The 13,952-nt window shown below is 45.0% G+C and overlaps 2 protein-coding genes across 2 annotated transcripts in view; one reads left to right on the top strand and one right to left on the bottom strand.

Moving 5' to 3' along the window:
* Positions 1–7,089: 7,089 nt before the first annotated feature.
* Syt1 (synaptotagmin 1) overlaps positions 7,090–13,952 on the bottom strand; it is a 129,300-nt gene continuing 122,437 nt past the window's right edge. The window contains exons 4-5 of the mRNA XM_038314439.1: positions 11,519–11,652; positions 7,090–8,119 (exon numbers count right to left, since the gene is read on the bottom strand). Of these exons, the coding sequence (XP_038170367.1) occupies positions 7,913–8,119; positions 11,519–11,652 (341 nt within the window). The 3' untranslated portion in view covers positions 7,090–7,912. The remainder of the gene's footprint in view (positions 8,120–11,518; positions 11,653–13,952) is intronic.
* On the top strand, positions 11,765–12,034 carry LOC119803616 (cytochrome c oxidase subunit 6B1-like; the record flags this gene model as incomplete). Its single annotated transcript, XM_038315034.2, has 1 exon — positions 11,765–12,034. A coding segment is annotated over one exon (270 nt), but the record flags the coding sequence as incomplete, so codon positions are not given.

Consider the following 13,952-nt stretch of genomic DNA (forward strand, 5'->3'; position numbering starts at 1 on the left):
AAGAGAGAGGAAGAGAGAAGGAGAGAAAAGGAAAGAGGGGGCAAAAGAAAAGGGAGAAGAGAGAACAAGCCATAGAACTGCTAGCTCCTTCTCTCTCCCTCTCTCTCCCTCTCTCCCTCTCTCTCCCTCTCTCCCTCTCTTCCTCTCCTCTCATGTCCAATCCCAGTCCATCGGCCATGTTAGTGTCTACTCCTTTCTCTGCTTTGGGCTCTTCCAGATGCCTCTGGCTGTTCTAGAAAACCTTTCCCCCTGTGAGTTCAAGGTCAGCCTGATCTACAGAGCAAGCCCCAGACCAGCCAAGGGTACACAGAGAAACCCTGTCTTGAAACAGAAACAAAGACTATGTAGTAACCAGAGAACGAGCTTTTCACAATATGTGAAAGGAACTAGTATCAGCTTCAGTGAAACCTAGAATTACAACTGCTGAGCGGTGGTTTTGTAAGGACCCAGAACATGATCTTCCGCGGGAAAACAAAGTTGCTAGGAGCTGCCTAGATTGATACATTTCCTTCTCCATTCTGGCTTTGTGTTAGGCTCATTTAATGATAAAATTCAATAATAGTAGTTTTACTTATGGACTGAGAGATCAACAGTGATGTTTTGCCGGTCTCGGTGCTTTCCCAAAAGCTTCTACTCAGAACTCACGGCAGCTATTGACTTTCCTGGTGATACATACAAGGTGAATAGATATTTTCAGTATGTAACTGCAAGGTGGAACACAAGGAAACAAAGTTTTCCTCTCTAGTTAGTGCTGGTACTCAGAAGGAAGGAGGAGCAAGCTGCTGCTGTGCCTGCGTATGTGCTGAATTATATATGCTCACTCTTTTCTGTCCAGGGCCCAACCTTCCTCCATCCCCAAGCTTCTGGCTCTAGAGATACGGCCCTCGATTTTGGCAAAGCAAATCTTGTATCTTGTAGCCATGGTGTTTATCTGCAGATGTGTTTATTCCAGACACGCAAGCGAGATGTGGGAATTTCGAGGATGTTGGGAAAGAACTTCCTTCTGTCAGGGGGGCTGGGGGGAAGGAGGGAGAGGGGTGGAGACCCTGATTATAATCCAGCTGTTCATGATGGAGCTACTCGAACCTTCCTAGTTAAGTGAACCAAGAGGCAGTCATTCTTCCCCTCCGTTTCTTCCTCTGCCTCCCTCTGCCTTCCTCTCTCTCCCTCTCTGCCTCTCCCCTTTCCTCCCACTCCCCCCCCCCCCCCATTCAAACCATCTTACCAAAAGCATCTACACTGGGCCCTGCTCTCTCCAGTCACAGGAGGTGGGGAGGTGGCAGAGATATGAGGACAGTGGAAAAAGGAAGCGAGTCTTGATCTAGTCCCTGAAAAAGGGTTTTTCAACCTTGCAGGAGCCCTGGCAGGCAGATGCAAGTACATTTTGCACGGGAGAAAAGTTTGGTTGGCCAAATGCTACCATCGAGGGAGCATGTTGGAACCGTGGAAATGCCCCCCCTGTCCCCCCCCCCCGTGGGGGTGAGGAATGAGGAAATCAAGAGGGCTGAAGCAGACGATTTCAAATGCAGGTAATATGCGGCCATACCCAGGTTACCCAAGTTCTCAGCAGGCTTGCACCAGCAGGCTATTACTGGTTCCTTCTTAATGTTTGTTCTGAGTGATTATTACCTGGTGTGTTTTGGAAATGTCCTTTGCACATAGAGTATTTCTCATTGTTATTCTCCTTTTTTTTTAATACTTGGTTGCCATCTCATTATTTTAATAGTAAAAATTTGTGTGGAGCTTGTGAGTTGCTGCAAATCAAAGCCTCCGGGGCATAGGTACCAAGGATGCGCTATGGGGAGAGCAGAGGCACGATCATAGTTGGAATCTGCAGGAAGCAGCTCTCTGCTGACAGTGTGAGGATGCAATTGCTGTGCCTCCACCTTCTCAGGTGGAGTCTTGTGTGGGAGCTCAGAAAGGAACAGTGGAGGCCTCCTTGAAGAACACGCTAAGTGTTCCCAGCTGGCTCAAGGCTTCGGCATGCATTGGCCACAGGCTTCTCTTCTCTGTCCCCATTCCAACCTGTCCTCTACAGTACGCTTGGGATGTGGTCTTAACCTGTGAAGATTGTTTTTCCCAGAATCTCCTTGCCCATTGGGGACCAGGTTCTACCCACAGGACGTACTGGTTGAGGTAGAGGTAGGAGGGGAGGAGACACAATTCTGTCCTGGCTCAAGAGTGGTCACTGATAAGGGCCATCTGGCCTTCCCAGAGCCTCCCGGAAAGCTCTTATCTGTTCCCTGCCCTACTCTGAATCGGTCTTTTTGATAGGTCCTGGAGCCTACTGGTCACTTTCCCCAAGGTTCCAGACCCTTGACAGGCCTGGGTGTTATCAACACTAAATCCTCTTCCTCGTAACCTTACAGAGGTCCCTTTGTTTTCCCAGCACTCGCGTATGACACGTTCCCTGTATTAAATGTGCTTCTGTAACACGTGAAGTGAATTTGCTTTCTGATTAATACATCTAAGTGTCCTGCATTTGCTTTAGACTTGGGAAGCCTTTGGGGCAGCAGGAACTGAGAAGAGCACAGGCGATTATTGGTTGTAGTTGGTAAATCATTACAAATATTCTTTCATTCATTTTGGGTCTACTTTTGAAAGTTTTTCAATGAAACAAAACCCTGGCAGTGACAGCCTACCCATTGGGCTTACTATGCTGATGACATTTTGTTTGTAACCTGGCCTGCCTTCTTTCTTTTCCTAATTTAAATTTAAAAGTCTGCTCCCCGCCACCTCATAGTGCTCAGTAATTCCATGGTCTCTCCCTAGGCTGTTGAAGCCTTTGAGGCTTGGTCCCTGTCCTCATTTAGAGTGACTAATAGAACTGATACAGTAAGTATGATGGAGGTGACCGGCAGAGAGTTTTATTAAGAGGTCAAAGAATGTCTTGCTTGTGCCATGGCTTGGGTGATCCCTACCAGATCCATCAGGGTTTCTTTCTTTTCCTGGTTTCTCCCGGAAACTTCCTGTGATCTCCCCTGTCAAAGACCGTGTTGTTGGGATTCCCAGGATGGAGCTTATAGAAAGGGGTTTTTATTTTATTTAATTTATTTATTTTAAAGATTTATTTATTATGTATAGAGTGTTCTGCCTGCATGTATCCCTGCAGGCCAGAAGAGGGCACCAGATCTCATTACAGATGGTTGTAATCTATCATGTGGTTGCTGGGAATTGAACTCAGGACCTCTGGAAGAACAGCCAGTACTCTTAACCACTGAGCCATCTCTCCAGCACCCAGAAAGGGGTTTTTATTGAGGAGGATCTTGTAGGAACCACACCTGCAAATGGGTGAAGAAAACTGGCTAGAGGTTGAGCTACAGAACCATTGCAAAAGCTTTTTCTACCATTGATTGCTCTGGGCTGTGGAGCTGAGCTGGGTAGAGGTCCTGAATCAGCCATGAATGTGAACATATTCCGGAACCATCTCTCTGGGCTGCTGAGATAGTTCCTAAATCAGCCATGGGATGTGAACACAGCCCTGAACCTCTGGCTGTGGAGCTGAGTTCAGCCATGTGCACTACTCACTGAGCTTAGGTGAGTAGCTGAGCAGCTCTCAGCAGCAGAGGGACAGGGAACACTGTCAGCAGGCAACACCAGAGAAACTGCAGGACAGACCCTCCAGACTGCAAGGGGACCACGATGACACACCACAGTCTGTGCTGTGAAGGTTTGGGGGCCAAAGGTGCTTGGTTTGTGTATTTGTGATAAGGCCAGAGGACAATCTTGAGTAGCATTCTTCCGGTCTGTCCATCTTAGTTTTGGAGACAGTTGCTTACTAGCTCCAGGCTAGCCAAGTAGACTAAGCTTGTTGACCAGAGAGCTCCAGTGGCCTGTTCTGTGGGATTATGTGATCCTACCACTATAGCTGCTCTTTTACATGGGTTCTGAGTTTGAGCTAAGTTTTTCTGTTTTTTTCTTTTGATTAAAATATTTAGCCAGGCAATATGCCACACACCTTTCACCCCAGCACTCGGGAGGCAGAGGCAGGTAGATCTCTGAGTTCAAGGACAGCCTGGTCTACAGAGCAAGTTTCAGTACAGCCAGGGCTACACAGAGTGTCTCTCTCTCTCTCTCTCTCTCTCTCTCTCTCTCTCACATATATATATATATTTCCTTATTTATATAGTGTGTATGTGTGTGTATGCATGTGTATGTTTGTGTGTGTATGTGCCACAGCACTCGTGCAAATCGGGACAACTACATGGTGCTCACTCTTTTCTTTACACGGGTTCTAGGGATCAAAGCCCTGTTGTCAGCTATTTAGGGGACTGCCTTTCCCCACTGATCTTGCTGGCTCCATGTCCTCAGGCTTTCATGGTGAACACTTCACGTGCTGAGCTATCGATTTAGCCTCCGAGGTGCTGGTTTTTAGGATGTGTATAGCATAGGGCTGTGTACCAGGTGTTTACATGTCAGTTTGGGGATGGGCTCCACCCAGTGTCTGGTAAAGAGCTGTCCATAGTGAGTCCCACACTGATGTCAAATGAATGTCTGAAAGCCATTCCTCTGCTTCTAATCATTGTAGTGGGCATGGACTTTTAACGTTCAGTCTATCCTCCAAAGAGACACTTAAAACAATTCCATTTTAATTGTATTCTGGGGGAAGTGTGTATTGGCTGGCATTGAAATCCCTCCAGGACACATTTTAGGCAAACTGAAAAGTTCTGAACTACACTAAGGGGCTTAGCGATAGGCGCAGAGGACGGCACAGGTGAGGAAGGGTACTGGGCAGATGCCCTCTGGGCATTGTTCCCCTGCAGCAGCTTTGTTGTCCCTGAAGTGACTCTGAGGCTGGCATTTAGCACAAGCTTTCTTTCAGCTGGCACCGCTTCTGGCCATCCACAAGGTCAACCCGCCCTCTAGTAACACCGGAGCCGGGAACAAAAGGAATTGAAAGACAGCCACCATCAACAGGAAATAAAACATTTTTATTGAGTATCCATGTAATATGTTAAGTCTTTTTTTAACAACAATCAGAAAACTACCAGGGGGTTCACTACACAAAGTGAAACAAAATTTAAACCACTTATCAAAAAAAATGAAGGGAAAAATACAGCTAAAGGAAGTTGGCTCGCGGGCCACGAGCCTTATGGCAGAAGAAGAAAAACACCCCAACATTTCTACAAGACACAGGGAAACCCACACAGAGAAACACTCAAGCAGGCAGTAAATATACACAAAGGCAACTAGGATCTTTCTAGGGTTATCAGCATCTAAGACTTTACACAGCCTTGCCAGAAAGGTACATGTGGCTTATCCGAGGATGACGCTTGGCCATAAAGCAGGTCCGGTCACCGGCTCGTGAGAGATGATATAGTACCAACTAAGTCTACGGTGGCAACCCCACGTTGGCAGTGTTGTAAGAGGACGATGCTAGTGGTACCGGGATGTGGGAAATAATGTCCGTTCGGCAGCTGGGAGCCGCGTCTTTGGGCATGGTTGCTTCACTGTGTACAACTTAAATCGGGAGATGGTAAAAAGAAATGTCAGGGTCTGGTGTTTGCCATGTTTTTCAAAGCCAACGCCGCCTCTTTGGTAGGGCTTGGTCCCTTCAATAGGAAAGCATCTTATTTGCGTCTCCTCTTCAAACTGCTGTTTAAGCCCACCTGTGAGTGTGCGTTTCCTATCATGTACATGTTTAGCTTTTAAAAAGTGCTGTTCATCCGCAGGAAAAGCTTTTCTCCTCGTCCTTTGTGTCTGTCTGATTTCTAAAGAGTTTGCTGTGATGGCAATGAAAGGCAAAGGGTTTACCGTTTCTCTGATGAGGAAAGAATCACCATGGGGATTTGATTTTTGTGGTGTGTGTGTGGGGGTGGGAGGAGGGGAAGAAGAGGAACAGCCAACCCCGTGTTTAAAGCCCACCGACAGCCCTTTTTTGGGATTCTCTCGAGTTTTGTCCTAAACACGGAGCTCGATCCTAAAGATCGAGCACGAGGCCTTCCAGCCCTCCATTTTATTTTGGTACCTGTGAAGACTGTCTCTCACTTCGGCGCTTTGCTACTCTCTGTGGCCTGGAGTTGAAGACAGGGCACCGCAGCCAGTGGGAGAGGAGACTAGAAGCTGCGTTAGGTAGCAGGCTCACCTTCCTGAAGTGGCTGGTCTACCACAGCGGGGACGAATATGGACTAGTGCACAGTGTCAACAAGATGCTGCGTGTTCTCCCCCACCCCCACCCCCACTCTATGTATCTTTCTGTCCTATGCATAGCTGTCCAGTTCTGAATTGGTCCTTAGTAATGAGAACTGTTTGTGCTACACACACACACACATTGGGCAGTGCAGTAAGAGGGAATGGCAGTATTGTTACGATTATCACTACGGAATAAGTTGAGTGCTATTCCACTGAGGAAACTACGTGTCTAAGCACACAGGGCAGTCACAGTGTTACACAGAGCAATCCTTAAGACTCTTATGGAATGACTAGTGGCTTCAGAGTAGTGCCATTTACTACAGGATAACATTGAAAACAGTTAAAAACTCCTCCTAAGTCGAGCATCTAGTGTACGTAAGAGGTTGCTTCAGTTTTACTGGAACTTGTTCTTGTTTTTTTTTTTTTCGCCTTTGTTTAAAGGACAAATTAAAACTTAAGTAAAAAGAGCATATAAAAAGATCACTAGCTGTCTCTTTTGGCTTAATGGAAGTGCATTCAGAACTATGGCTAATTGTTATTTTTCATCTTTTGATGGGATTTACAATACTGTCTGTTTACCACAAAGTAATTTTGTGGAATAAGCACAGATTGCTGCGTTAAAAATATTCTGCATTCCTTCTAATCTGGTTTTGTATAATAAAATATTTCATTATAAAGTCTCACGCGCATACCTTTTGGAATCATTATTGGTGTGAAATCTGGATCAGAATTCACAGGTTGCACGTCTTATATAAATGTGATAATGGAGAGCTACTCTTTTCTGTTTAAAGAGTCAGGCAATATTTCAGAAACGCTGACTTGACTCTCCGCTTCTCCTCCCCCACCCTAACCCCAAACAAAGGCATGCACCACACGTAACAAATGAGCATACTTTTATCCTTGCACACACACACACATACCCACACACACACACACACGCACGCACGCACGCACGCACGCACGCATGCATGCACGCACGCGCTCGCGCAGAGAACACCAGCCTGGTGCTGCTCTTTGATGCAGTCATAGGAACTCACTGAACTCGCTTCCCTGAACGTAAGAGTGAAGTCATGGTTTTAGCTTTGCAGAGACATACAGACAGATGCTATTCTGGGTCGTGGCTTCGCTTCCTTGAGGTCAGCCTGGATGCTGCTCGGGTCATGCTATTTGCCTGTGAAAGAATTCTACAGAATGGGGTTCGCCCACCGAAGATGTCGTGCGGGCAAATCTTGGTACTCAAATGTCAATAGAAAGCTCAGGTTTAAGTTGTCCTTTAAGACGTCAGTTTCACGGTACCAGTGCCTTTCAAGTCGGTATTTTTTTGCTGGAATGCAGACGATACTATATTTACCATATAATATATTATCAGCTCTCCTATATCTCCATCAATTTACATAGTTTAAAATAGAACATCTTATTAAAAACATCTAGATATACACAGATTAGGAAACGCTTACAACATACAAATACACCAACCGGAAATAAATCTTTAGCATACTGGTATATACAACGGTGTGATACAATACATAATTTCAGTCATGCTCTATCTACACATCATATTGCTTAAAAGAAGAGTAGATTTGGAGGGCAGTGGCATGGATGAAGGGCATGGGAGCTCTCTACACTGAAATTTGTGCAAATCAAAACAGGGTCTGAAGTACCACTGACTCTTGTTAGGAATGCGTGGCTGGAAACTGAAAGAACCCATATTACTGAGGTATTTACAGATACCGGCTAAAGAGCACTAGGTGGGCAAACGCAGAAAGGCTTCTTCTTCCTCTTACTTCTTGACGGCCAGCATGGCATCAACCTCCTCCTCGACCTGCAGAGTGTGCCACTGGGCGATGGGTCGCCGGGGGTTGGCCAGCATGTCTGACCAGTGTCGCAGCTCCGCGCCGGTGCTGTTGTATCCCACAAAGACTTTGCCGATGGCGTCGTTCTTGCCGATCTTGTCATAGTCCAAAACCGTCACCACCACTTGCACTTTCTGGAAGAGGACACAAAGTGGACCAAAGGTCAGCCGGCCCTACAGATGAAGCCCTGGGAACTATGGATTCCATTCTAGACTAGCAGGAGGAGGCTGAAAGTATCTGACCATGGGAACATCAGCCCATATCTCACCGCTCTATCTCTACATATGGTCACTGTCACTACCATCGTTGTGATCACCACCGTATTATTACCATTTATTTGGGGGGTCAGGGTCTCATGCACCTCAGACCGGCTTCAAGCTGAGGAACTCCTGATCTTTCTGTTTCTAGCCTCTCCCAAGTGTTGAGATTACAGGTGTGTGTCATCATGCCTGACGGTCATCTTAATACATATATACTGATTTTTATTACATGCTTCATATCATCTCAACTTTACAGGAGAAATAATTTAGTTATTTCTCTCCATGGATCCTATTTGTCTTTATTGCCATGGCACAGAGAGAGATACTGGGAGCTCACAAAAGTTTTCTAACCTGTCTGAGATCACATAAGGAAGGAGTGAGTTGGTGTCCAGGCTCTCTACTGGAGACAGACGTCAAACACGTGTGGATTGTTGTGACACTGCCTCACGTGTCTCATCCACAGGTGTTCCTAAATTAGGACTTAGGCTAATCTCTGTTGCTGTTGTTGTTCTTAGTAAGACTTTCTGAGTAATCATTCATTATGACCTCATTTCAAGACGTGACAGCAAGGATTTTATGGAAAACTAAAAGGATTTGTCCTAACCATATAATTGTAACCATGGACAGTGACAATGTAGTAGAAATATTTCAAAAAAAAAGGCAGCAACTAGAAAAATATGCTTTTCCTTGACTATGTTTCTCTTATTGAACATGAATTAGTAACTACTATGCATCTGGCATTGATATTCAATGGATGTCACTTTAGGACACACATGATTTTCTTCATCAGACTGTGAGGGTTTATTTAATATCTCCCCTTATTGGACTGATGGAATCAACAAAAGCAAATTCATATTATAGCTTAAAAGATACAGTCTCTAAAGAGCATCTCAGTTCTACTTCTCAAGTAATAAATTTGGTTAGTCAGAATATGTGATGGCTCTGATTTAGACACCGGATATAAAGATAAAGGATTAAAATAAAGTAGCTATATCAATTTGTGGCCAGCATAAAAGGGAAGACGAATACAATGATGAAAGCCAGGTCCAGGTGAAGATCCCTGAGTTACAGCACTGGGGGACTTTGATTCTGAGGACAGAACTACTCTGTCAGTATACTGACAGATGTCACTTGGGTACAGTTTTGGAACAGCAAAAACAGCTACTTTTTTTTCTTTTTGTGACTTTAACATCGTGTATCTTGATCCCGTTCATTTTGAGGTCCCTTCGAATCCACTCTCCATCTCTGCCCCCTCCCCAAATAAAACAAAATTTACAACAATATTTTTCTTTTAGAAAGTAATTTCCTTTTTAGTACATTTATTTATTCATCGTGTGTGTGTGTGTGTGTGTGTGTGTGTGCATGCATGTGCAGGCATGTGTGCCATGTTGCATATGTGGAGAGGACAACAACTTGAAAGATTTCTCTCCTCCTACCATGTGGGTCCTGGGTATCAATTTTAGATTATCATGTTTGGCAGCAAGTCTTTATCCACTTAGCCATCTCATGGGCCCAACAATAGCTTTTGAATGTAGAATTTGAATGTAAAATGTAGCATCATCTTCTATGTACAGTCTTCCTATGATGCCAGCATTAAGAAGATTACTTTTCTAGGCTGGGGGCATGGCTCAGTGGTAGTTGGTTCATCCCCCTGTAGCACAAATACATAAAATAAACGAATTACCTATTTACTAGGTAGTGTTTGGGAACGAGGGTAAGATGGTAAGATTTGTGGCTTTGGTTCTCAGCCTTGTCCCCAGCAAATGCACCGTGATGCAGTCATCATGCAGGAACCAGCATGGGGACATTATTTGGAAATGTAAGGGACATTTTCGGAGTTAAGACAAACTTGATTTTGTTAGTGACGAGTGAATTGATTAGGGTACCCAATAGATCTAGTCTGCAGTTGCCTCTGTAGTTGATTTCTGCCTTTTTTGATGGTGGTGACCAAGATATTTTTGCGTACTTTCAGAAATTAGCATAACTTGCTTCCTTCACAAAATGTTTCAGGAGGAGTGAGGAAGATAGAAGACAGGCATATCATCTTCTTAGCTCAGCCTAAGAGAAAACTAAACCCCTCTGTTAGCAGTTAAGACTCTGTCCCTTTAGGGCAGTGCTTCTCAGCCTGTGGGTTATGAACTCTATGGGGGGATCAAACAACCCTTTCACATGGGCTGCCTAAGACCATTGGAAAACACAGATATTTACATTATGGTTCATAACAGTAGCAAAGTTAGTTAGGAAGTAGCAGTGAAAATAATTTTGTGGTTGGGGGTCACCACAGCATGAAGAACTGTACCAAAGGGTCACAACATTAGGAAGATTGAGAATCACTGATTTAGGGAAATACAAACACTGGGAAAATAGCATCCTCAGATTAAAAGAAAAAAACAAAATTGTAGGAGCAGTGAAGGCAGGGACAGCCCGAGGTGTCTTCTGTTCCCAAACCCAATCTGACTTGTGGCAGGCTCGGGTCTCTCTCCTCTGAAATGACATCCCAGATCACAAATTTTATTTTATTTAATACACCTCCCTTTGAATATATTTGTACTTTTTGAAATTCATAGGTGAGATGTATTTTTGTAGGTATGGAATTGTAGCCCAAAGAGGTAGGTTTACAAGGAGATTTTCATTACATCTCAACACCTTGCTTTGTATTGTTCTGTGGAATTCAAAACAAAATGCCAGGAGGTGTTAGTTTAAAAAAAAAGTTCACTAAGCAATATTGCCAACTAAATTCTGGTGGAAAACAAATGTTTCCAGCATTTGCCAGAAGGCCCAAAGTGTTCACAGCTGGAGGCTACGGGGCAAGTGACGGGCTAGGGAAACAGTAGCATTTACTTAACAGCTGTTGAAAAGAAGCATGCAAAAATGGGCGTGAGCCACTGTCCGAAGGTTGGGGGCTGGTGATTTTTGCTCTATAGAGGCAGATTGCTTATTGTCGCCTGGGAGTCCATAGGCAAGGTCTTTCTCTCTTGGCGTTTGGATGCCATAGACAAACTTATTGACACAGCAAAGCGGTTCTGTTGGTTTTCTATTTTCCACCTTATTTTTGCTCAGCAGAAGGCCACTGGCTGTTCCAGCTGATGGATCAGCCCTTCTCATGCTGTGTGTCTTATTAAGTCCTGGCTGGCCGGGCTCAGGCATCAAATGTGCACGGGGCAGTTCTGATGGAGGCCCTGGGAACTGATGACTTGCAGGGTCTATGCTTGTCACTGATGGGATCTGAAGGCGTGAAATTGAATGGAAGGACACACGCGTGTCTGACATTACCTGGATTTGCTCGAAAGGAACTTCAAAGCTGAAGGACTCATTGTAGTAGGGGTTAAGCGTATTCTTCTTAATGGTTGTCTTCTTCTTCTTCAGCCTCTTGCCGTTCTGCATCAGATGAATCTTGACATAAGGGTCTGAAAAACAGATATAGGAGTTTTAGGAGATCAGACGCTTGCTTTAGTTTATCCAAAATATTTTATTACAGTCTGACATTGGCATCTTTGCTAAGGGTCACCTTGAACTACCGCTGCTCCAAGGCAGTCTCTAGCAGTTAGCACCAGGGCTGAAGACATCAAGACCAAAATCAAGAACTACAAAACCGCCCCCTTTGATAGCCGCTTCCCAAACCAGGACTGTCTGGACTGCTACAACGGTGAGAAGGCAATGACAGCAAAGGGGGGTGATGTCTCCATGTGTGAGTGGTACTGGTGTGTGTACAAGTCCCTCTGCCCCATATTATGGATCTCAGCCTGGGATGACTACAGAGCAGAAGTCACATTTCCTGGGAAGATCTGAGCTGGCTCCACCCAGCTCTCCTCTGTTCCCTGTCCTCTCCTCATAGAGTAAAGGGGGACCTGGGTATATGATGGTCCCTGAATCATGATGCAGCATCTAATAAAATTTCACTGCACAGTAAAAATAAGAACAAAATACAAAACAAAAAATATTTTAGTACATTTTGTTGGGGACTATTTTTAACTATGCGAAGATGTGGTCCATTTGTTTTTGCTGCACTTGCTTAACATTGTAAGGATGTGCATTTCATTATGTAAAGATGTGTTGCATCTGTTTTACCTTGCCTGCCTGAGGCACCTGATTGGTTACTAAAAAGCGGGATGGCCAATAATCGGGCAGAAGAGGGATAGGATAGGCGGGGCTGGCAGGCAGAGAGAATAAATAGGAGGAGGAATCTAGGCTTTAAAGAAGGGGAATGAGAGAAGGAGGAGAAGAGAATGAAGGAGAAAGAGGAGGGCATCTGGAGCCAGAATCCCAGGAGCTGCCAGCCAGACATAGAGAAGCAACGAAAGTAAGAGATGCAGAGGTAAGACAGGTAATAAGCCCCGAGGCAAAAGGTAAAGGAAGAGAAGGTTAATTTAAGTTAAAAGAGCAAGCCAGAAAGGAGCCTAAGCTGGGCTGAGCATTCAAAACTAATAACGTCCCCATGTCATGATTTGGAGGCTGGTTGGTGGCCTAAAAGGAAAACCTGGTACACATTTTGTTGTATTTGTGTGTGGTGGTGGGGCGCATGCCACAGTGCATGCATGGAGACCAAAGGACAGCTTGTGTGAGTCCTAGGGTTCAAATTCAGGTCATCAGATTTGGCAGCAGGTCCCTTTAACGCTGAGCCTTCTCACCAGCCAGAGCCACATGTTTTAGATCACGAATAAGCACTGGAAAGGACTGAGCCCCCACAGGTGAGTGATCACGTAGCTTCTATTTAATGTTGTAAATGTCCAGCACCTTTCATTGAGGGGTTTTAAGCAAGCTCCATGGCGGGCTTATTGGCACGCCAGCTGAATTTCCCAGTTACTTTGGAAGGGAAGGACAGTGGTATGCTGGGAAACCATCTCTTTGGGGGAAAATGTCTTGATGAAGCATTTGCAAATCTCTGTGGTGTAAGTGTGCTTACCATGGCCCCTTTTAAGCCACAAACTGTTTAACAACGGGTGTGTAAAGTTTCTGGGAATTTAACAGTTGGCTTTTGTGAGCTGGCAGAGGGCTTAGCTGTTGCTTGCTCTTGAGAGAGGAGGACAAAGGGGCTACTTGGTTCACGTATTTATTTATTCACACGGCCAACACTGGTTGAGTGGCCGAGAAGTATTAGGCCCTCTTATTACTGATAGGAGCAACGCTGAACACAATAGATCTCTGTCTTCATCATGGGAGCTCGGACTTGTGGGGCAACAGATATTCATCTTTTAGAGAAAGAGGATTCATGTGATATTAGAAGCTGAAGAGCATGGAACAAGGGAGGAGCTGAGCCGAGAGCTGACAGGAAACAGCAGCAACTGGAGGGTATAAGATCAAGTAGGAATGGAATTGCTTAGTGGGCCTCTGTGGAGGAACACATGTGGAGCTGAGATGGGAGGGTCGATGCACAATTAATAAAAACCCAGAGAAGTTGGGGTTCAACCTGAAGGTCAGAAAAGCAAAACATCCAGCCACTGGCTCTTACTTCGACCTCAGTCTGAAATGGCGATCCCGCCACCAGGAATCTCAAAATGAGACAGAGTCTGAGAGCTGTCTCCTCCCATTTCATAATCCTTTCTAGGGCTGAGATTAAAGGCGTGCACTGCCCGGTTTCTACGGCAACTAGTGTGGCTACTGGGATTAAAGGTGTGTGTTACTACTGCTTGGTCTGTAAGGTTGGCCAGTGGGGCTGTTTTACTCTCTGATTTCAGGCAGTGTTTATTTATTAAAATAACAAATGAAA

Source organism: Arvicola amphibius, chromosome 17, assembly GCF_903992535.2.
Source record: "Arvicola amphibius chromosome 17, mArvAmp1.2, whole genome shotgun sequence".
Classification (NCBI taxonomy): Eukaryota; Metazoa; Chordata; class Mammalia; order Rodentia; family Cricetidae; genus Arvicola; species Arvicola amphibius.